The sequence below is a fragment of the Pelophylax lessonae genome, assembly GCF_965119305.1.
Source record: "Pelophylax lessonae genome assembly, chromosome: 3".
Classification (NCBI taxonomy): domain Eukaryota; kingdom Metazoa; phylum Chordata; class Amphibia; order Anura; family Ranidae; genus Pelophylax; species Pelophylax lessonae.
Window position 1 is genome coordinate 227,123,965 of NC_138770.1, and position 24,431 is coordinate 227,148,395.

General features: G+C 45.6%; 1 protein-coding gene across 7 annotated transcripts in view; it reads right to left on the bottom strand.

Annotated features, from left to right (window-relative positions):
• Positions 1 to 10,224: 10,224 nt before the first annotated feature.
• Positions 10,225 to 24,431, bottom strand: part of U2SURP (U2 snRNP associated SURP domain containing) — a 196,542-nt gene continuing 182,335 nt past the window's right edge. For 4 of the 7 annotated variants that reach the window (XM_082249022.1, XM_082249021.1, XM_082249019.1 and 1 more), the window contains exon 26: positions 10,226 to 10,820. In XM_082249022.1, coding sequence (XP_082105148.1) covers positions 10,682 to 10,820 — 139 coding nt within the window. In that variant the 3' untranslated portion in view covers positions 10,226 to 10,681. Of the gene's footprint in view, positions 10,821 to 24,431 lie in introns of all 7 variants that reach the window. The other 3 variants (XM_082249020.1, XM_082249017.1, XM_082249016.1) reach the window with 1 other exon arrangement.

The following is a 24,431-nucleotide window of genomic DNA, read 5'->3' on the forward strand; positions in this document are numbered from 1 at the left end:
GAACAAGGACGACATTATCCTGGATGATGAGCTGGAGCCAGGCCACTATACAGCTTCCAGTTTAGTGCGAATGGGGGCCTTCATGCTCCAGTGTTTTAAGGGGGACCCCCGTATAAAAAGTATAAAGGGCAAGGACCAGTACAGGGTGGCAACGTACTTAGACCCCCGGTACAAACAAAAAATGGCGGAAAGGTTACCAGCATCACAGAGGGCGGTCAGAAAGCAGCACTTCCAGGCCTTGCTGCGAGAAATGTTGCATTCTGCTTTTGCATGCGCTGGCAGAGGAATTTCCAGTCACAGACAGTTGCGGTTAGCAATCCAACAGCACCTGCAAGAAGAGGGCGGTTTGAAGATGTCTTGGTCATTTCAGATATGAGATCCTTCTTCCAACCGAACCATCGACAGCTGTACTCCGGATCCAGCATCAGGGAACGCCTAGACCGACAGATTTCCGACTACATCGGGTTAATGGCCGATTTGGACGCTCTGACGAGTGATGAACCCCCGGACTACTGGGTGGGCAGGCTTGACCTCTGGCCAGAGCTTGCACAATTTGCAATGGAACTGTTGGCTTGCCCCCCCTCCCCGTCCAGTGTCCTGTCCGAAAGGACGTTCAGCGCAGCAGGGGGGATCGTGACCGATAAGCGCACTCGCCTAGCTAATGTGCAGACTACCTCACATTTATAAGCGCACTCGCCTAGCTAATGAGTGTAGACTACCTCACATTTATAAAAATGAATGAGACATGGATCTCTGAGGAATTCAACACATGTGACCAGTAGACCATTTTTTATTGAAATTCCTCATGACAGGCCACAAATATCCACCAGACCGCCATCCACCCACAACAATTCCTGGTCCTTGTCTTCGCTAAATACAGTGGCATAAAAGGCAGTTCATGTCCATTTGGATGCCTAATTTTTGAGGCCTTTCATGGCTGACAATTATTTTTTCTGTCAATGCCTAATGAACCTTCAGCCACAGACTACTACGTTCTTAGCTTTCAGGTAAACCCACGTGGGCTAATTTTTGGGGCCTTTTATGGCCGACACCCATTTATCCTGTGAATGACTAATGCACCTCCAGCCACCAAATACTACATTCTTAACTGTCAGGTAAACCCATGTGGGCTAATTTTTGGGGCCTATACTGGCCGACACTTCTGTATCCTGTGAATGCCTAATGTACCTCCAGCCACCAAATACTACGTTCTTAGCTGTCAGGTAAACCAATGTGGGCTAATTTTTGGGGCCTATACTGGCTGACACTTCTGTATCCTGTGAATGTCTAATGAACCTTCAGCCACAGAATACTACGTTCTTAGCTGTCAGGTAAACCCATGTGGGCTAATTTTTGGGGCCTTTTAGGGCCGACACTTACTTCTGTATCCTGTGAATGCCTAATGTACCTTCAGCCACAGAATACAACGTTCTTAGCTGTCAGGTAAACGCATGTGGGCTAATCTTTGGGGCCTGTACTGGCCGACACTTCTTTATCCTGTGAATGCCTAATTTTTCAGACTGGAATTGAAAATCAATGGGTCTGTAAAGGTTCCGCCAAATTGTGGAATGGATGCGGACCCATTTTACAGATGTGTGAATGGACCCTATATGTATTTGACATGTATTTACCAGCTGCTGTCATGCTGTCAGTTCTGGCTGATTTATGAAAAAAAAAAAAACTTTTCCAATTGCAATACTTCAGTTATGACATTGTCCATGTGGTGGGACTATGTGTGCACAGTTAGTAAGTCTTTTGTGGCTGCAAATATGACCTAAAAGGTTTTTAAAGTTCGCGTCCCATTAAAGTCAATGGTGCCCGCCGCTAACTTGCGGTTCGCGGACATTTGAGAAAATTTGCGGCTGACGTTCGCGAACCGCCCCGGCCGATGTTCGTCCATCACTAATTGTCAAGTCACCCAACAGGACTGAATGATAGTCTGCTCTTAAGAGATCGTCCAGGTACCCCAGTACCGCAATCCCCCGTTGTCGCAGTAATGCCAATACCCGAGCCAACACTTTGGAGAAGACCCTGGGAGCAGAGGCGAGACCCAAAGGGTAAAGCCACAAATTGATCATGCTCCTCTCCTACAGCGAAGCGAAGAAAACGCTGGTGCCCAGTGTAAATAGGGATGTGTAGATATGCGTCCTTGATATCGATGGAGGCCAAAAAGTCTCCTTGGTATAGACATGCCACTAGCGTGCGATTGGACTTCATTCAAAACTTCTGTACCCGCACAAAGCGGTTCAGAGCCTTGAGGTCCAGGTTCAGACGCACTTTGCCTTCTTCTCCTCCTCCTTCTGTGAACAGGTTTGAATAGAACCCCTAAAAGCGTTCCCGAGAGGGGACCAGCCCAATCACGCCTTGTAACAGCAGATCTTGTACCACCTCTTTTAGATCCCTCAATCAATCTTGAGATCGGCGTAGATTGGACGGGAAGAATCTGTAGACGGTAGAGACCTGAATTCGATCTTGTAACCCGATCAGATCAATTTGTGGACCCATTTGTTCTGAATCAAGGTCCATGGTTCCGGAAAGAAGCGAAGACGTACCCCCCACCCCAGATACGGGTGAGGGCATCCCTTCATGTAGAAGGGGACTTGTCTGCAGATCTTGAGGGACCTGCTGTCGGCTTACCAATCCACGTCGTCTTGGAACCCCCAGATTATCTATCTAAATGGCTTACTTTCTCCTGTGTGCCAAAGGCACGAAAGGACCGCCTGTGTGCTGAAAAATAAGGGCCTATGACGCAGAGACTTGCCCTTAGCAGATTGAGGAAGAAGAGTACTCTTCCCACATGTAAGCCCTTTGATAAGTTCATCCAATAAAGAACCAAAAAAGGCGGTCCCCTGTAAAGGGGAGATCTGATAGAGCCTTTTTAGAAGCCTGATCGGCAGACCAGCTTTTTAGCCACACCGTGCGTCTAATAGCTACCCCCCACTGCAGATACTCTGGCTACAAGAGGGGCCGCATCTAGCGTCGCATCACATATAAATAGTAGGGCTTGGACCATTTGGTCCCTTAGCTCTGCCAGGCCCGGAGGGAGCGGTTCTGTTTCTAGGTCACTTTTTAGTAACTTTGCCCATTCCGTTATGGTCTGGGACACCAGAATGATCACAAAGATCGGTTTAAGTACTGAGCCCGCCACCACATGTAAGCAGCGGGACAGACTCCTATCCACAGGGTCTGTAAAGACCGGGGACTCCTCCACCGGGACCACAGAAGATTTGTTCAGTCTGGAGACCGGGTAGTCGACCTTCGGTGGAATGGTCCATTTTGCGGATACCGCGTTCGGGAATAGATAGTGCCTCTTAAAACGCTTTGGCACCAATATCAAATATCCCCCATTGGTCAGAGACAATTTTGTCAAAAAGTTCCAAATGACACCTGCATTTCTGACGCTGCAGAATCAGCCGCCATTTTTAGAGTTTCCCGCACCGACACTCTAAGTGCCTCCACCAACGAGCTTTCCTGTGCGGCTGCAGCCGAGGATAGGTCGTCCTCGTCATCTGAGTGCGATGACGCAGACCCCTCACTCAGGGTGTCATGCGTCCACAGTGACTATATCTACCTCAGAACCTGAGGATACAGGAGAGGCAGGGGAGGGCATAGGGCGCTTTTTACTAGTGATCGACCGATATTGTTGTTTCATTGCCGATACCGAAATTTTGGTCATCGCGTATCGGTTGATATCGGCCAATATTTTCGTACATTTAAAAAAAAAAATTATTTTTTTACTTTACAGGTAATGCTGTCTTTTTTTATCGGGCGCCAGTACCCAGAACTTCCGGAAGTGATGTCACTATCCCATGTTAGTATAGCAATCTCCCCACTGAGCTATTGAGTTCTGACAGGGGGATTGACTGCTGGTTTTCCAGCATGCTCGTTCGCTATAAGTCGGCCATTCGGCTAGCTTCTGTCGGACAGGCTGCTCTACACACAGGCCGAATGTCAACCGGTTTCTGTTGAAACAGACGATATTTAACCTGTGTATAGTAGGCTTAAAGCGGAGTTCCAGCCTCAAATACCTTTAACTAAAAATACCCCTATAATACTAATCCATCACTCTTTACAGAACCGCTATTCTCATACTTACAAGGTGTACAGTATTATATTTTAGTAAAAATCTTACTTTTAAAAACGCTGTCTGGGTGCAGCCATCTTGGATGTGGGGATCTGAAGCCGCAGTGTAAATAGCTGTGTCGTCCTTCCTGATTTCAGGGAGTGTTCTGGGAGTTCTTCCTGATTCCAGCCTCCTGGGAGGGATGACAAACAGCTCCGAGGATGCGATGCAAAGGCGGAAGTGATGTTGGTGGCCATGGCCACAGAGGGGGGGGGGGGGGGGGAAGGAGGAAGTAGAATCAATAATGCCCTGAAAATAAGGTAAGGGACCCCCGGAAAAAATTGAAAATGCCCAATTGTTGATTAGCATTGCGAGCACTCCAGGAATCACTAAAGTTGCAAAATAGGCCAGAACTCCACTTTAACCTCTGCCATTTAGGAGCACAATGTGAGAATCTAAATATCACTAAGGATCTGGCATTGACCTACTAACAGCAATGGGTTGGCTAGACATCAGACACAAGTCAACACTCTATATATTGTGTATGGTGTGCAGGTTTCAGAGGAACAGAAATCAATTGGAGGGTTGTCAGTGTAACATACAGGTACCACTAGGTGCCTCTAGTTGAAAATATTTTCAGAAAGCACAAGTGCACCTGACAGATTCACTTTTAAATGAACTATAGTCACAGCATACACTTTCATTGTATATCAGCAGCATTGTAATAGTAATACAAGCAATAGTTATATTTGACAACCCAATGAAAGCTTACATGAAAAAAAATCCTTTCATGTTGTAAGTGCTGCCTGTCTGCTGGCCGTCTCTCCACAACTTCCAGGATTCCCTGCATGCTTTACTGCTTCTCTTCTGTTGTATACTTTTAATTTCTATAGACAAAATATGCCATGGTACCTTGCTACATGCAAACAGATTCCTGTATGGATTCCACTTCCTGAAACTCCTTCCTCTCAGCTCCTCTCTAGCTCAGAAGGCAGGCTATGTGAAATGTGTGACAGAGTAGTTACTGGGCATAATGAATATATGACACAGAATTCAAGGAAGTAAACCTGTTAGGATCTTCACAAAGTAAGTTTACAAACCAAAAAAGCATTCATATTGATAGGAGTAGTTTAAAAATGGATTTTTGTAAGTCCTCGGTGATTCAACACCCTCGGGTTATGCTGCCCTCTACAGGAGTAGGACTAGACAGGAAAGAAAACGTTCTGGCCACACCCTAGGGGCAGTCCCAGAGGGTATATCCTCTCACTTCCTGCTCTAGCAAATCAGTTATGTCACAAAGCAGTGTTTAGAGAATTTAACCCAACCCAACCCAACTCAAAAACAGAGGGGCGGGTACTACGTCTGTCAATGAGCTAAGAGAAAAGGATTTTACGGTAAGATTTTACAAAAATCCATTTTTCTCTATCGCTCATTGACAGACGTAGTCCTCGGTGATTCAACACCCTCGGGACGTCCCAAAGCAGTACCACAAATGAGGGGTGGGAAAATGGAAATCAAATCCAATCTAGAAGGCCCAACCGGTGCCAACTAGAAGTTTACAATGCTCATCCTCAATGATGAGACTCAACAGAAATTTTTCAACAGAAAAAAACCCCCGAGGTAGACCACCGGTCTCCTCAAATTGCGGCCTGCAAAACCTTGCGGCCAAATGAGGCATCCGCCGATGCCATCACATCAATCTTATAAAATTTTGTAAAGGTATGTACCGACGACCAGGTGGCCGCCTTACATACCTGGACCACTGACGCCTGATGGCGATAGGCCCAGGAAGTATTGAGCGCTCGAGTGAAGTGCGCCCTAACAGGGAACGGAGGATTCCGACCCTTAATAGAATAAGCCTGTACCACCGTCTGACTGATCCATGTAGATATGGTCGTGGCAGACACAGGCAACCCCCTTCAAGGGCTATCCGTGATCACAAAAAGTGAGTCCGTCTTACGAAAACAAGTTCGTAGTAGTCAAGTGTATCCTTCTGAACCCCATCCAAGGAGTGTAATGCAAACTCCCAAGGATGGCTAGTCTTAGGACACGGGGAAGGTAACACAATACTTTTATTCAGATGAAAAACTCTGAAAACCACTTTAGGAAGGATGGATTCGGAAGAAGAACCACCTTATCCCTATGAACCACCAGATATGGGGAACGACAAGATAATGCGGCCAGTTCTGACACCCTGCGTGCAGAAGTAATGGCCACCAAGAAGGCCACCTTCTGGGATAATGTAAGCAAGGGAATCTCCCTAATATCTTCAAAGAGAAGTTTCTGAAGAACCGACCACACTAAATTAAGATCCCAGGCGGTAAGGGTGCACGCACTGGCGGAGCCAGATGTCGCACACCCTGGATGAAATTCCGCACCAAGGAATGATTAGCCAAAGGTTTCTTGAAGGAAGATTGCTAACGCCGAAAACCTGACCCTTGATCGTGCTCAAGGATAGTTTCTGCTCAACCCCTTGTTGCAGACAGACCAAAATTCGTGTCACCGAATAGGTATGTGGGGGAAATCCAATAGATTCACACCATGCAATATAAGACTTCCATGTGCTGGAAGTCGCTTTCCTTTCTTTAACTGGAGGTAGGAATAACTGAAGCTGACACTCCCTTGTCCTTCAGTACCTGGGTCTCAATGGCCAGGCCATTAAGCCAGCGACTGTAAAGCAAGATGGAAGATCGGTCCCTGAGACCGCAAATCCTCCCTGAGAGGAAGTCTCCAAGGAGCGTCCGCGACTACCCTCACCAAGTCGGCGTACCAGGCTCGACGAGGTCAGTCCGGAATTTCCAGAATAACTGGAATTCCCTCCACCTCTATCCTGCGAAGAAGTTCCCGCAGCAACTTGAGAGGATGGAAGGCATGCCGTAGCTGATACTGCCCCCACGGGGCGATCAGCGTTTCTGCTGCGTCCGCTAGAGGATCGCGGCGCGAGCTACAAACCTCTGCACCTTCCTGTTAAGCCAAGGTGCCAACAGATCCACATCTGGGATGTCCCAATGAAGGGACAGCTAGTGAAAAACCTCTGGATGAAGAGGCCATATGGGATTGGATCCGAATCGGGCTGCTCGATCCAGTAAATTAGACAAAATCTGATCGCTCTCAGTTCCGATACCCTTATTGGTAATCTGGATACTATCGGAAGAAATGACTTCCCCTGGTTGAGCATCGGAGACTTCCTGGTCCGCTCGCTCAACCGGATCCGATTGTCCAGGGAATCGGAATTCTGATTACATTAAAAAAGAATCTCCTTCAGGAGAATTCGGGTATGAGACTGGGTATACGGTACTGCCTCTAAGAAGGCCACCATCAGTCCCAGCCAATTGACGGACAGCAACATCCGAATCGTTGACTGAACCTTCTGGAGTTTCTCCGCAAGGAGAAACTCTCTTGCCCAGGATGTATCCAACCTTAGGCCCAGATAGTTCAGTCTCCTGGTGGGAACCAGGGATGATCTTTGGGAAAGCGAAAAAACGCTGATGTCCTGCGATGATGGGGATATAAAGATAGGCCTCCTAAATGTCTATGGACGCCAGGAAATCCCCCTAATGCAGGGAGGCCACCACTGTACGGATGGACTCTATTTCTTCCCAAGTCCAGATTTGGACGCACCTTGCCCTCTTTCCTGGGCATTGTGAATAGGTTTGAATAGAACCCCTGAAACCGTTCAATGTTAGAAGGGAAGAATCGCACCGGTGGAAGTGATCAAAACTCGATCCTGTGTCCTCCAGAAACCGGTGAAGACATCCCCCCCCACCCCAGAGATGGGTAGGGGCGCATCAGGCTGTATCTTCAGGCTTGGCTGAGCCGGACTTTTTGTTTAGCCGACCAGCGCCCTTTGAAACCCCTCTAAAGGGGCTTTGGAGGGTTTCGCCTTATCGCCCGCCCTCGCGGAACGAACAACTCTTTATGAGCAGAAAAGGAAGGTCCTCGTTAGTTACGAGGTCCTTTTATCCTAACAGTCTGTGGCAAGACAGCAGGTGGTACCGTCTATCCTATAAAGAGGAATTCCTTAAACGGATAGCACCTAGCCATGCGTTTGGAAATAACAGGGGTTCGTTTCAAAACGACCCAAATTGGGTAAAGGAAAATCCTTCGCCCTTTTGGTAGGCTAACAAGTACCAAAAAGGAATCTCAGTCTCAGTTACCTCTGCCGGTGTAACCTCAAGACTAAAGGTTTCCCGGACGGACACAACTAGTGTATCCACCACTCTTGTGCTATGGCGGAGGCAGAAACGTGCTCCTCACTGCTGAGGAGATATTACCTGAGACAACAGCCCCTGAAGTATCTGATAAACAATAGGGGTAGGCGGGGGTCGCTTCTTGACCCCCGTCCCTGACAGGCCACCTCCACCCGGGATACCAAAGACTCCAAAACTGCCGATAATGCATTAAAAACAAGTGGGGTACTGGAGGGTCCTGCGGCCACCTTGAGAGGATCAGGTGGGGATACCTATGCGGCAGGGTCAATGATTATACAAGACACTTGCCAGCGACAAAAAATGACAAAGTAAAAAACTTTTTTTTTTGTGTCCCCCAGTCGCAACAGCGCCCCTCAGTGTTACCTGCCTTTTTGGACCAGAGAGAGAGAGAGAGAGAGAGAGAGAGAGAGAGAGAGAGAGAGAGAGAGAGACCACAAGGCTCATCCCTGATGCACAGAAGTTTTCATCAGCTTGCTCAGTGCTTGTCTTGTTACAGACAGGAAGTCTTTGGCCCTATTTCCTGGGGAAAGGAGGCGGCTCCGCCCCTTAACACGCCTGCCGGCGCCTCCCCCTGGCTCCATGAGGTGTTTGAGTCACCTCAAACATGGCCGCCCCCATGCTGGAGACACGAGGCTACACCAAAAATGGCGGCCTCGAGCGATCTACCAGACAATGGCGGCGGCCTGCACAGATAGCGGCATGTCTGCAGAAGGATCTCGGCCTCACAACCCTTCACCCTCATGGTGGTCAGCGTGGTCGGCGGTACCGGACCCTGGCGGGCCGTATGCGGTCCGTGGCCGTCGGGGGCATCTGCTTAGCTGGAGGAATGATCTGGAATGCAGTATACATGTATAGACATCGCCCTGTGGCTTCTGACAGGTAGGATACCTTATACTATCACAGTAAAGTTCTAGAACTGCCACTGACTACAATCATTTTCACATTTTTACAATTAGATTGTCAGCTCCCAAACCAAGCCTCCTGGCTTCTTGTACACAAAAATCACACTCAATTAGGGGGATCTGTGACATGTTATAGGATAGAGGGGAACCCATCCTTACCATTACAGAGAGGGGCCCGCGTTCACCACAAGACCCGTCAGGGGGAAAGGGGGAACATACTACTCACCATACCGGAACCAGGCGGGCGCCAACTCCTGACAGTACTCCTCTCCACCGAGGTAGGAGGGCTGTCGACCAATACGGACGCCGTGACTCATGGTCTTTGGCGTTTCAGCGAGACGTTTAACTCGCAGGGTCAGTCCCCGTCCAGTGGGACTATGTCGCGGCCGACCCAGCGCGGAGCTATGGCCTGCACGCGCTCGTAGGCTGAACTGGGGTGACCACTGGATCTCAACATCCAGCCCGTCGCCCAGTTCAGCTTTCTTGCTTGAAGATCTCACAGGAACACTGGAGAAAAAAAAGCTGTCTAAAAAATCTTTTCTAAGAAAAAAATCCTGCCAGGACCGAAGATCCCAGCAAGGTATCTAGGTCCTTACTCCTAACTAGACAGAAAAAAACTGATTTGCTAGAGCAGGAAGTGAGAGGATATACCCTCTGGGACTGCCCCTAGGGTGTGGCCAGAACGTTTTCTTTCCTGTCTAGTCCTACTCCTGTAGAGGGCAGCATAACCCGAGGGTGTTGAATCACAGAGGACTACGTCTGTCAATGAGCGATAGAGAAAAATAGATTAACTAAAATCTGCAAATATGATTTTACATTTGGACCATGCTTTAGGCATACTGCCATGATATGGTTGAAAGCAGTTGCATGGAGGCACGTATTTAATGTGAAACCTGTCATCCATTTCCTGGACTTTGGAAAAATTAACAAATAATAGTATACATAATTAAATCACAACTTCTACACTCAGATCCAAATAGCTCATGCTGATATCCAGCGAAGCATCTTTTCTCTGAGCAAGGCCGAAGCAAGTTGTTAATAATCATTTCAGATTTTATTTGAAACCTAAGGCAAATTCTGTAAAGCTACAAAAATGAGGCCATGGAAACAAGTTCACATTTTAAAACAAACAAGGATAGGGGAGGCAGAGGAAAAAAAAAAAATGACGTTTACTACCGCCAGTAGATCATATACAGACAGTGGTGGAGAAAATCCTAGCACGAACAGATCATTTGGTGGAAATACATAGTCACGGTGGACAGGGCTGTCTTTGTACAATATAAAACAGTGACAAGTTCTACAGATGCAGTTACTTACATGCATTCACAGAAAATGTAGGAATGCTGCCTTATTGGGTTTTTGATATTTTTACTGTTTTTTTTTTTTTTTTAGTTTATTTTTTCTCTCAAACGTCTCAGGCACAAAGAAAAGAAAAAAAAAAAAAAAAAGCAATTTAAATGACATCATTTAAAAAAAAAAAAAAAAAGTGCTGTTAAGAAGTCCTGTCAGTGTTTGCTTTTCTTTGACTTTTTGTGAGATCTGTGTGGGGATCGGGACTGGGATCTGGACTTTTTTATAGATTTTTTCGGAGACCTTGATCGTGACCGTCGAGTTCTTTTAGGCGTTCGAGATCCAGATGGTGACCTGAAACACAATGTTTGTACTTGTATGAGACATTTGTGTGTCGAAACTGTTGCATACTGATCAAATTACATGGCTAAATTCCCAAAAAACAACGCAATATCTTAAATTTACCTTTTTAAAAACAACCGGTCACAAAGGGAGGGTATGCAAGAATCTGAATAATCAATTATTTGTACACATATACGTATTAAAGTAGTATACTTTTCCCCCCTTACTACCATTTTCTTTCATGGGCAACTGAGTGTGTACAATCTTGGCATGCAGTGGGTGCAGAAATTGATTAAGTCCCGATTCACATTTGTGCGATGCGGGAATGATGTGAATATGCAGCGTGATCCCGCATCGCATTCGCATCCCTGGCAGTTCGCACTGCCATATGCGATAAGCAGGGGGTGTGAATTAAGAGTTAACGACACCCCCCAGTTGCAATCGCATAACGCAGTGCGATCTGCAAGTTCGCACAGAATCGGATCGCACTAGTGTGAACCACTATGCGATTCGATTCTGCTGCGGATAAAAAAAAAGGATCAGGTGCGTGTTTAGTGCGGATGCGGTGCGAATTCAGCCATACAAAGTGTATGGCTGAAAATTGCAGCGCACATGAGATCGCATGTAATTTAGGAGCAGTGCGATCCGAATTACATGCGATCTCCGTGATCGCACCAATGTGAATCAGGGCTAACTCTAATGTACGTACAGGAGAAGTAAGTTGTTCTGGCCCGGCTAAATAAGACGGCTGCAGACTCTGAACCCAAGACCAGAAGATGAAAGCATGGATGATGAGGGGGGAGCATAGCCACTGCATTGCTGGAGGAGGGAACTTCAAGGGTTAAATTTACCATTATGTAGGATATGCTAAGCATACTTGCACAATATTGAAAAATATTCTAAAGGCAGCAAAATTGTCTTTTAAAACTGAGAACTTTTAGGTCTGCTTCATATCTGACCTTACACAAGCCCATAAGAGTGTTCAACAGTTTAAATAACAATGGCCTGCAGTTAAAACAGAAAAAAGTCTGCAATGCTTACCTCGGCTTCAATATTCCGACACCCAGGAGGACAGCATCTTCTCACCGGATTCCACTAGGCATAAGTCTGATTATCTTGATTGGCCAGTGCAGGATGATGTCACTCCTGTGCATGCATTCAGTCTGCACAGCACACAGGCACTGTGCTAGAATGTAAACTGAGCTACATGCATTTTAAAACACACTGCGTGCAGGCAGGTTTACTTTATTGCTGAAGAGACACTGTATGTCTCTTTTGCAAAAGAAAGCCTGCCTGCTTTTTAATTTTACACTTTAGTTCTGCTTTAACCACTTGAAGACCAGGCCTTTTTCTGACACACTTTATTAACAAGTAAAAAGAAAAAAAGTGTCTGTATTTTGCTGGGAAATTACTTAGAACCCCCAAAACACATACACACACATACACACACACGCGCACATATACATATTACCGTTCAAAAGTTTGAGGTCACTTAGAAATATCCTTATTTTTGAAAGAAAAGCACTTTTTTTTTGTGTTTTTTTCAATGAAGGCAACATTAAATTAAGTAGAAACACAGTCTACATATTGTTAATGTGGTAAATTACTATTCTAGCTGGAAAGGGCTGATTTTTAATGGAATATCTACATATGTGTACAGAAGGCCCATTTCCAGCAACCATCACTCCTGTGTTCTAATGGTACATTGTTTTAGTTTATCGTGTTAAAAATCTAATTGATGATTACAAAACCCTTGTACAATTATGTTAGCACAGCTGAAAACTGTTGTGCTGATTAGAGAAGCTATAAAACTGGCCTTCCTTTTAGCTAGTTGAGTATCTGGAGCATCAGCATCGGTTGGTTAGATTATACTCCCAAAATGGCCAGAAAAAGAGAACTTTCTTCTGAAACTCAACAGTCTATTCTTGTTCTGAGAAATGAAGGCTATGCCATGCGAGAAATTGCCAAAACACTGAAGACTAGTACACAACAGTGTGTACTACTCCCTTCAAAGAACAGCACAAACAGGCTCTAACCAGAATAGAAAGAGAAGTGGGAGGCCCCGATGCACAACTAAGCAAGAGGACAAGTACATTAGAGTCTCTAGTTTGAGACATAGATGCCTCACAGGTCCTCAACTTGCAGCTTCATTAAATGGTACCCGCAAAATGCCTTTCTCAATGTCCACAGTGAAGAGGTGACTCCGGGATGCTGGCCTTCTAGGCAGAGTGGCAAAGAAAAAGCCATATCTGAGACTGGCCAATAAAAGGAAACGATTAAGATGGGCAAAAGAACACAGATATTGGACAGAGGAAGGTTGAAAAAAAGTGTTACGGACAGACAAATCAAAGTTTGAGGTGTTTGGATCACACAGAAGAACATTTGTAAAACGAACAAGTGAACAGATGCTGGAGGAGTGTCTGAAGCAATCTGTCAAGCATGTTGGAGCTAATGTGATGGTCTAGGGCTGCTTTGGCGCTAGTAAAGTGGGAGATTTGTACACAGTAAAAGGGATTTTGAATAAGGAAGGCTATTACACCATTTTGCAACGCCATTCCATACCCTGTGGACAGCGCTTGATTGGAACCAATTTCCTCCTACAACAGGACAATGACCCAAAGCCCACTTCCAAACTATGCAAGAACTATTTAGGGACGAAGCAGTCAGCTGGTATTCTGTTTGTAATGAAGTGGCCAGCGCAGTCACCAGATCTCAACCCTATTGAGCTGTTGTGGGAGCAGCTTGATTGTATGGTACGTAAGAAGTGCCCATCAAGCCAATCCAACTTGTGGGAGGGGCTTCAGGAAGTGTGGAGTCAAATTTCTTCAGATTACCTCAACAAATTGACAGCTAGAATGCCAAAGGTCTGCAAGGCTGTAACTGCTGCTAATGGCAAATTCTTTGATGAAAGCAAAGTTTGAAGGACAAAATTATTATTTCAAATAAAAAACATTTTTTCTAACCTAGTCAATGTCTTGACTAGGTTTTCTAGTCACTTTGCAACTCATTTGATGGATAAAAGTGTGAATTTTCAAAGAAAACATGGAATTGTTTGGGTGACCCCAAACTTTTTGAACAGCACACACACACAAACCATATCTCACAGAAGTGAGTACACCCCTCACATTTTTGTAAATATTTTATTATATGCTTTAATGTGACAACACTGAAGAAATTACACTTTGCTACAATGTAAAGTAGTGAGTGTATAGCTTGTATAACGGTGTAAATTTGCTTTCCCCTCAAAATAACTCAACACACAGCCATTAATTTCTAAACCGCTGGCAACAAAGTGAGTATACCCTAAGTGAAAATGTCCGAATTGGGCCCAATTAGCCATTTTTCCTCGCCGGTGTCATGTGACTCGTTAGTGTTACAAGGTCTCAGGTGTGAAATTTGTTATCGCTCTCACTGAAAGTTTAACATGGCACCTCATGGCAAAGAACTCTCTGGGGATTTAAAAAGAACTGTTGCTCTACAATGACCTAGGCTATAAGAAGATTAGAAAGACCCTGAAATTGAGCTGCAGCACGGTGGCAGAGATCATACATCGGTTTAACAGGACAGGTTCCACTCAGGACAGGCCTCGCCATGGTCGACCAAAGAAGTTGAGTGTACGTGCTTAGCGTCATATCCAGAGGTTGTTTTTGGCAAATAGACGTATGAGTTCTGCCAGCATTGCTCCAGAGGTTGAAGGGGTGGGGGGGTCAGCCTGTCAGTGCTCAGACCATACGCTGCACACTGCATCAATTGGTCTGCATGGCTTTCATCCCAAAAGGAAGCCTCTTCTAAAGACAAGAAAGAAGAAAACCCGCAAACAGTTTTCTGAAGACAAGCAGACTATGGACATGGATTACTGGAACCATGACCTGTGGTCTTATGAGACCAAGATAAAACGTACTTGGTTCAGATGATGTCAAGCGTTTGTGGTGGCAACCAGGCAAGGAGTACAAAGGACAAGTGTGTCTTGCCTACTGTCAAGAATAGTGGTGGGAGTGTAGCAGCCTAGGGCTGCATGAGTACTGCCGGCACTGGGGAGTTAAAGTTCATTGAGGGAACCATGAATGCCAACATGTATTGTGACATACTGAAGCAGAGCATGATTCCCCCCCCCCCCCCCCCTTCGGAGACTGGGTATTTCAACATGATAACAACCCCAAACACACCTCCAAGACAACCACTGCCTTGCTAAAGAAGCTGAGGGTATAGGTGATGGACTGGCCAAAACCTAAACCTTATTGAGCATCTGTGGGACATCCTCAAACGGAAGGTGGAGGAGCGCAAGGTCTCTAACATCCACCAGCTTCATGATGTCGTCATGGAGAAGTAGAGGACAACTCCAGTGGCAACCTGTGAAGCTTTGTGAACTCCATGCCCAAGAGGGTTAAGGCACAGCTAGAAAATATTAGTGGCCACACAAAATATTGACACTTTGGGTCCAAATCTGACATTTTCACTTAGGGGTGTACTCACTTTTGTTGCCAGCGGTTTAAACATTAATGGCTGCCTGTTGAGTTATTTTGAGGGGACAGAAAATTTACACTGTTATACAAGCTTTACACTCAATACTTTACATTATAGCAGTGTGTCAATTCTTCAATGTTGTCACATGAAGAGAGATAAAATATTTCACAAAAAAAGTGAGTGGTGTACTCACTTTTGTGAGATACTGTTTATATATGTGGATAAATATCCATCAGAGGCCTTAGAGAATAAAATGTAGATTGTCGCAGTATTTCATGTCACAAGGAATTTGTGCAGCAGTTTTTCAAACATTTTTTTGGGGGAAAAAATACATCTTTAATGTATTTTAATGCAAAAAATTGGCTTTTTGACTTGCAGTAAAATCTATTTCTCTGATGTTCATTGAGGGACACAGCTCCCGATTCTTCTTAACCATTGGGTTTAGACCTCTCACTCTTGGTGTAGCTTCTAATTGTAATTCTGAAAACCTCTTAAAATGCAGTCTGTTATCAGGCTAAATACTTTGATATAGGCTGCCACAGTCTTACTGAAAATGTTGTAAGGAACCTGTTAAGAATCTCGGTGATGTTCCCGCCTTAGAACTAGTATGCAGCTAATTAGGAGATGGCAGCATCTAGAAAGCAGGAATTTAGTTTAAGAACCGATTCGGTTTCCTTCCTGTGATTTTCAGTGCACAAATTAGAGGCTATAGGTCACTGTGAAGCTTGACAGTTTCTGCTTTGTCAACTGCCCACATTCGGTTTTTCTTAACCAATTGCCATCAAATTACGTACATGTATGGTATATGGTATTGACTTGGTTATACCACGGTAATGACTGCAGCTGTCAGCCATGACCCTGTATTGTTGTCTTCAGCCAGCAATGCTCTGCAAAGTAAAAGCAATCCTAGCAGCTAGTTAGTCACTGGATTGCTTTTACACAGCTGAAGGAGTCGTGAACATTATAGCAAGAGCAATAATCCTAGTGCAAGTCCTCCTTTGTGACTCTAAACTGGTACCTTTTAAGGTCTCTTGAAGCGTTATCTATGGAGCTTAACTATTGTAGATTATCGCTATTCCATGAGCGTGCGCAATTTTAAATTGTGACATGTTGGTTATCTATGTACTCGGCTTAAACTTATATAAAGACCCTTAAAGAGGACCAGGTCCTCTAAACAGCAGCCAGCAAAACCTTGCGGTCAAAAGTAGCATCCGCAGGTGCCAACACAACCACTTTACAAAAAACTCTAAAAGTGTGCACCGACGACTAGGCGGCCGCCTTGCAAACCTGCGTAACTTGAAGACAGAAAGCCCAGAAGACACTAAGTGCCCTAGTAGAGTGCGCCTAAACAGGATAAGGAGGAACCTGACCCCTGATGCAATAGGCCTGAACTGAAGTAAGTACCGGCCTAATTGCCGAACCAGCCCAGCGCACATATGGCGGGCCAGAGCATCCGTCCTCTTATTAGCTGGACCTGTACAGGTCAGGGACTCCTGAACCAGGATGAAGGTAACCCAATTTGACCTGGAAACCGGCGAGTCTACTACAAGTGGGACCGTCCACACAGTATATCCTCATAAGGACACCGCAAGCAAAAAACGCCCAGCAACCAGTGCGTTTTGGACAACCCCACTGTTTTGTGACAAGTTATCAAGGTAAGCGGAAAGATTAACACCCTTGCCGCTTTGGAGGGCCTGTGTGTGCCAAAAGGAACCAGTGCCTCTGATGCGGCATCAGCCACAACCTTCATTTTTAATGTTTCACGCACTGACACAAACAGTGCATCCACCTGCACATATTTAAGTGCAGCCAGAGGAAACATCCTATCTGAGCAATGAGGGTGCGTGGACGCAGACTCAGTAGAGTCGCTATATATTGACCTCACCCCAAAAACATGACAATCAGGGGAGGCCTCTGACTGCAATCCCGCAAGGGGACGGCGGCCAAGGGTTCACAAATAAACCACCTATTGGACCCCGCAAAAAAAAAAAAAAAAACAAACACATAATAGGCCAAAGCCCTGTTAAAAGGGGTTCGCCCGCCGTCACGCTGATGCGAAGGCAGGGTAACCCTTACTAAACAAGGCAGGTGCCCCAATAAATAATGGCGGCAAGACTGTCATTAAAAACGAAGTGCCCCCACAGCACCACCCGGTCCAAGGGAGGTGCCAAGCTGACCATATGGTCCAGCAGGCTGCAAGCGGCGGTCTAAATTTTTGTGGGGGTTCAGAAGCAATTGCACGGATCAGAAGCCCAAAGGAAGAGTGGGGGCTTCAGCTACCCGCACTGGGGCTGCCCCCCCAACGGCGCCACCTGATTCTACCACATGGCCTAGTAGGCCGCAGCCTAAGTTTTTGAGGGTGTCCAGACACCAGGACGCGAGCTCCAGCGGAGCCGACCACCTAGGGGCAGCGGAGGTGAAAGCAGATGCCCAAACCGGAGGCAGTGGCTTCAGCCAGGCTCACAGGGGTCGCCCCAAATAGTTTCCGAGTAGTAGGCCGCAAAGCCGTGGCCTAAAATTTAGGCCAGACTGGCCGCATGAGGCCCGCGGATGCTAAACTATCCATTCCCCCAGCCCAACAACCACCACAGTGAGCCCAGAGGCCATCCCTGCCCTAGTCACCAACCCCCAGGATGGCAGAGAACCCTTCTCAACACCCCTTTGCGCACCAGGAAAACCCAGTCAGCAGCAATTCCAACCAGCCCCCTTAAGAGCATGTGGCAACAGCCAGCTCAAAACCTCCCTCAGGGAGGAGGGGGCGAAAGACCCAAAGTGAAAAAATTTAGAGGGGCTGGACGGGAACCTGGGGATTCATCCCAGAAGGGGCCCACGACCACCCCAAAACCCTCCAGGGGTAGTGGGGGGGGGGGGGGGGGGGGGGGGGGGTGGGACAGCTACTTACTACACCAGGAACAGGGTGGGCACCGCTCCAGACAGGACACAACTCCATCGTAATGTGGGTGCTGTCGGCCAAGAGGAAATGCTGCAACTCAGGCCGAAGCCTGTTCGTATGCGTCCTCGCAAGACATTTAACTCCCAGGCCAGCCCCCGCCCAGTGGGGCTATGTCACGGCCGACCTATCGCGGAGCTGCGGTCTGCAAGCGCTCGCTGGCCAAGTTGGGGGGACCCTAAGGATCTAGATTATCATGTTCGTCGCCCAGTCACTTGATTGTAGTTCTCGAAGGAACAAAATAATAAAGAGGGGGAAAAAATTCCATCTAAAATGAAAAAATTTCCAGGAACAGAGATACCAGCAAGGAACTAGGTCCTTACTCCTAACTAGGAGTGCCTATAGCTGAGAGCGGGTGTATATGACTACGCCTATGGGCCCCCTGGGACTGCCCATAGGTGTAGTCAAGCTTTTTTTCTGCCTAGTGTCCTACTCCTGTAGGGGGCAGTATAACCCAATGGTTAAGAAGAATCAGGAGCAGTGTCCGTCAATGAACGAAAGGGAAAACACTAAATACTGTATAATATATATATATATATATATATATATATATATATATATATATATATATATATATATATACACATATACATATATACATACATACACACACACACATTTATTTATATATATATATATATATATATATATATATATATATATACACACACACATACATACACACACACATACATGCATACACACACACCTATCTCTATCTCTCCATCTCTCTATATCTATCTATCTCTATATCAAATTCAAATTAGCTTTATTGGCAGGACCAAATACATTTTAGCATTGCCAAAGCAGTTGAGTTTGTGATGGGGGGGGGGGGGGTAATGGGTAATCTAATGGGGGGTGAGTCTATGTAAAGGATTTTTAAGTCCTCCGTTTTTCATGTCCCTCTCAGTCTGTGACATGCTGTTACATATTGTGCAGCTATTCTCACCATTGGCTCCTCTTCTCCCAGTAGAATTTGGAGTTTCCTCTTCTGTTCTATAGAATTGAAGTGCGGGATGAAAGCAGAGAGTCTCTGGAAGTGAGTGTCCCTCACTGATGAGTACTTAGGACACTGTAGCAGGAAGTGGTCCTCATCCTCAAAGACCCCCTGGTCAAATTGCTGGCACAATCTTCTCTCCCTGGGCTTGTAGGTCTGTCTGTGCCGTCCTAACTCGATTTCCAGGCTGTGGGCACTCAGTCTGTACAGGCTGAAGGTCTGTCTTTGGGCTCTTGTAGCACCTCCAGGTATGGGGCCAGTTTGTAGTCTCTCTGCAGTGACTGGTTAACAGTTAGTTTCTTGGAGTTTGTCATTTCATTTCTCCATTCTTCAACATATTTTTCTTCTGAATATTTCATTGTGTTTTTTATTTGTGATTTTGTCAGATCGAATTGTTGGGAGTTTGGGATAGGCAAGGCGCTGATGAGTTGTTGCAGGCCGCCAGGCTTGGGCTGGTTCTTATTGGTCAGTAGGGCCTTATGATGGTACGAGTCAGGACTGCTTTTTTGTAGATGATCCCAGAATGATAGCGCCCTCTTTTGTACTGCAAGAAGAGAAATCTGTCCAGCTCTGACCGGCAGGCACTGTTGGAGGTGCTCCGGTGGACTTGGAGGAGTAGCTTGCAGAATTCCAGATGGAATATTTCTGTTGGGCTGGAGTCCCATTGTGATTGGTCTGGGTAGGTGACAGGACCCCAAACTTCACTGCCATATAGAAGGATTGAGGTGATGACGCTATCAAATACTCAGAGCCAGACTCGTACCGGTGGTTTTAGGTGATACAGCTGTCTCCTGATGGCATAGAAGGCTCTGCGTGCCTTGTCTTTTACGGCCTCTATGGCTGGCCTGAAACTTCCTGATTGGTTAATTTCTAGGCCGAGCTAAGTGTAGTTGTTGGATTCATCAAGAGTGTGGTTGTTTAATATAAAGGAGGGGCTCTTTGTTTTTGTATTTTTCCTTTGGAACACCATGATTTTTGTTTTGCTTGAGTTGATGGGTAGTGCCCATGTGGCACTATATTTCTCCAGCACTTCCAGGCTGTCTTGTAGGTCTCTCTCTGTTGGTGACAGAAGAGGTCATCCGCATAGAGCAGGAACTTCACCTCTGTGTCATGCAGAATCAGTCCAGGTGCTGGGGAGGATTCTAGAGCTGCAGCCAGTTCATTAATGTAGATGTTGAAGAGGGTTGGACTTAGGCTGCAGCCCTGTCTGACTCCCCGGGCCTGTTGGAAGTGTTTGGTTCTTTTCCCATTCACCTTTACACTGCAGCTGTTCTAAGTATATGAACTATCTCTAGGTCTATCTCTCTATATATATCTTTATCTATATATCTATATTGATCTAATGTTAAGCAGAGTACATAGATAACCAACATGTCACGATTTAAAATGGCGCACGCTCATGGAATGGCGACAATCTACAATAGTTAATCTCCATAGGCAACGCTTTAAGATCCCTTAAAAGGTTACCAGTTTAGAGTCACAAAGGAGGATTTGCACTAGGATTATTGCTCTTGCTATAACGTTCACGACTCCTTCAGCTGTGTAAAAGCAATCCAGTGACTAACTAGCCGCTAGGATTGCTTTTACTTTGCAGAGCATTGCTGGCTGAAGACAACAATACAGGGTCATGGCTGACAGCTGCAGTCATTACCCTGGTATAACCAAGTCAATACCATACATGTACGTAATTTGATGGCAAGTGGTTTAAGAGGAAGTAAACTCTCCCCCTCCTATGCTGCTTTTCAATTAGACCATTATATTAAAATTCTTCTAACACATTATACAATATAATTTAGCCTAAATCGCATGTTCCTTACTGTGTTTAAGAGGTTTATAAATTCATTTCTCCCAGGATAGGTCAGCGCCATATTTAGTCTTGTTTTCCATGTTGGTAGTATACAATACTTCCGCCCTTTCCTGTAATCTTGCGCATGTGTGATCATTTCCCACCCAAGCCTCCGTCTAGTTCCTGAGGATGGGAATGAAATCTCGCGGTATTGGAGCCCAGTGGTCACGGCACACTGCTCAATGGACTGTCAGCATAAGAGCGTGCTGTGAATTGCGGGAGATATGCGCATGCGCCGGTGACATCATTACAGATAAATGGACAAATTACAAGCAAACTGAGCAAGTAAGGTGAGATCTGAGTACAGCGATCAATAGTGCTTTTTATTCAGATTTGTATGTGCTAAAGTGATGAGAGAGTTTACTTCCACATTAAGAAAAACAGAATGTGAGCAGTTGGGCAGTTGACAGAGCAGAAACTGTCAAACTTCACAGTGACCTATAGCCTCTAATTTGTGCACTGAAAATCACAGGAAGGAAACCGAATCGGTTCTTAAGCTAAATTTCTGCTTTCGCCAAATTAGCTGCATACTAGTTCTAAAGCAGGAGCATCACTGAGATTCTTAATAAGTTCCTTACAACATTTTCAGTAAGACGGTGGCAGCCTATATCAAAAAAGTATTTAGCCTGATAACAGACTGCCTTTTAAGAAGTTTTCAGAATTACAATTAGAAGCTACACCAAGAGTGAGAGGTGCCAGGCTGTTTGCACAAAATTGGATTTTTAGACTTACCGTAAAATCCATTTCTTCAATGTTCACTGACGGACACAGCTCCTGATATTCTTAACCATTGGTTATACTGCCCCCTACAGCAGTAGGACACTAGGCAGAAAATAAATCTGGCTATGCCTATGGGCAGTCCCAGGGGGTATATTCCCTCTCTCTGCTATAGGTACTCCATTTTGTTACAAGCAGTGTCAGAAGAATTACAACTCCACAGAGGGGTGGGTGCTGTGTTCGTCAAATAAAATTAGAGAAATGGATTTTACAATAAGTTAAAAATCCCATTTTCGCTTTCGTTTATTGAACTAAGCTACTGATCTTAACCATTGGGACGTCCCAAAGCAGTGGTAAACATGAGTGGTGGGAACAGAGAAAAAACTCCCAAGGCTAACTAAAGCCAACCAGGCAAACAGGAGCTCAACCAAAACTGGGGCCCACTTGAAAAAAATACACCCTCAAAGAGGACCTCTACACAGCAGCCTGCAAAAACCTTGCGGCCAAAGGAAGCATCCGCAGATGCCAACACATCCACTTTATAGAACTTTGTGAAAATGTGCACAGACGACCAGATGGCTGCCCTGCAAACCTGCATCACTGACGCCTGATTATGGAAGGTCCAGGAGGCACTGAGCGCCTGAGTAGAAAGCAGTAAAATTTCTGAGTAGAAAGGAGGAACCTGACCCTCGATGGAATAGACCTGAACCACCGTCTGTCTGATCATCTAGAAATGGTCGCAGAGGAAGTGGAAACCCTTTCCGAGGCCCATCCGTGAGCACAAATAGTGAGTGACTTCCTAAAAGACTATGTAGCTGCCAGGTACACCATTATTGCCCGAACTACATCCAAGGCATGCAAAGCAATTTCCTTTTGAGGTTTTGGCCTGGGACACACGGAAGGCAACACAATGTCTTCATTCAAATGAAAATCAGAGACAATCTGAGGAAGGAACAACATCTAGAGAAAAAGTAGAGGTTTCAAGGCCAGTTGGGAGAAGGAAGACCAGAAAACAAACACATTAAAATTCATCCATTTATTAGTATATCTAAAAGAGTTTTGTGTACAGATGAGGGATATACAGAAAGAAAAAAGACATCCCTCATATATTCACCAATATATTAAAAACAGCAGCACAGAAATATATCCCTATTAAGGGAATACATGCTTCAAGCTGATGTTGATGCAAGCAGTCTTTGGTGATACTCGGTTTGAGGGTCCCAATGAGCCAACGCATTTCGCATCAGGCTTCGTCAGGGCCAGAGAGACCGAGCAATACCGATATTTCTCGCTGCGCGTGGAGATATTGATGGCAGGTAGGAAAACCCAGTCCCTATGATAAAGTATACAAATGTGGGTGTAGAACCGTATCCGTAATATTTTTTTTCACTGTGTCCCCTTGGCCTCTTGAATCGGGAAGAGGGGAGAAACCCCTACAGAGGGATATACTGTAGCGATTGCCATTACAAGACGGGGTCTCCATATTATCCACTTGAAAAAAATATTATGGATACGGTTCTACACCCACATTTGTATACTTTATCATAGGGACTGGGTTTTCCTACCTGCCATCAATATCTCCACACGCGGCGAGAAATATTGGTATTGCTCGGTCTATCTGGCCCTGACGAAGCCTGATGTGAAACGCGTTGGGTCATTGGGACCCTCAAACCGAATATCACCAAAGACTTCTTGCATCAACATCAGCTTGAAGCATGTATTGTTCCCTTAATAGGGATATATTTCTGTGCTGCTGTTTTTAATATATAGGTGAATGAGGGATGTCTTTTCTTTCTGTATATCCCTCATCTGTACACAAAACTCTTTTAGATATACTAATAAAAGGATGAATTTTAATGTTTTTGTTTTCTGGTCTTCCTTCTCCCAACTGGCCTTGAAACCCCTACCTTTTCTCAAGATTTTGTTCTTTGCATATATATTGCATATATATTGGGGCATGGGCCAACCTCCACGGTTGTTTTTTTCTAACCTGAGGAAGGAATGACGAACAGAGACAAAGAATCACCTTATCTCCGTGAAATACCAAGTAAGGGGAACAACAGGATAACGTCACCAATTCCAACACCCTGCGCGCAGAGGTGATAGCCACCAAAAAGGCCACCATCTGAGACAGCGTAAGCAGGGGAATCTCCCAAAGAATCTCAAAAGGAGGCTTCTGGAAGACCGAGAGCACCAAATTGAGGTCCCAAGGCGGCAACGGAGACCACACAGGAGGGGTCAAAAGCCTAACTCCCTAAAGAAAAGTACGTACCTGGGAGTATGTGGCCAGGGGGCATTGAAAGAAGACCGCTAAGGCAGACACCTGACTCTCGATAGTACTCAACACCAGTTTCTGTTCAACCCCCAGTTGATAGTAGGTCAAGATCCGAGCCACCGAAAAAGAGCGAAGATGAACCCCAAGAGAATTACACCACGCAATGTATGTCTTCCAGATACAATGATAGATCTTCCTAGAAATAGATTTCCTAGCTTTTAACAACGTTGGAATCACCGACTCAGATAAGCCTCTATCCATCAGCACCTGGCGTTCAACAGCCAAGCCATCAACGCCAGCGATTGTAAAGCAGAATGGGAGATTAGTCCTTGGGACAGCAGATCCTCCCCGAGAGGAAGCTTCCAAGGAACGTC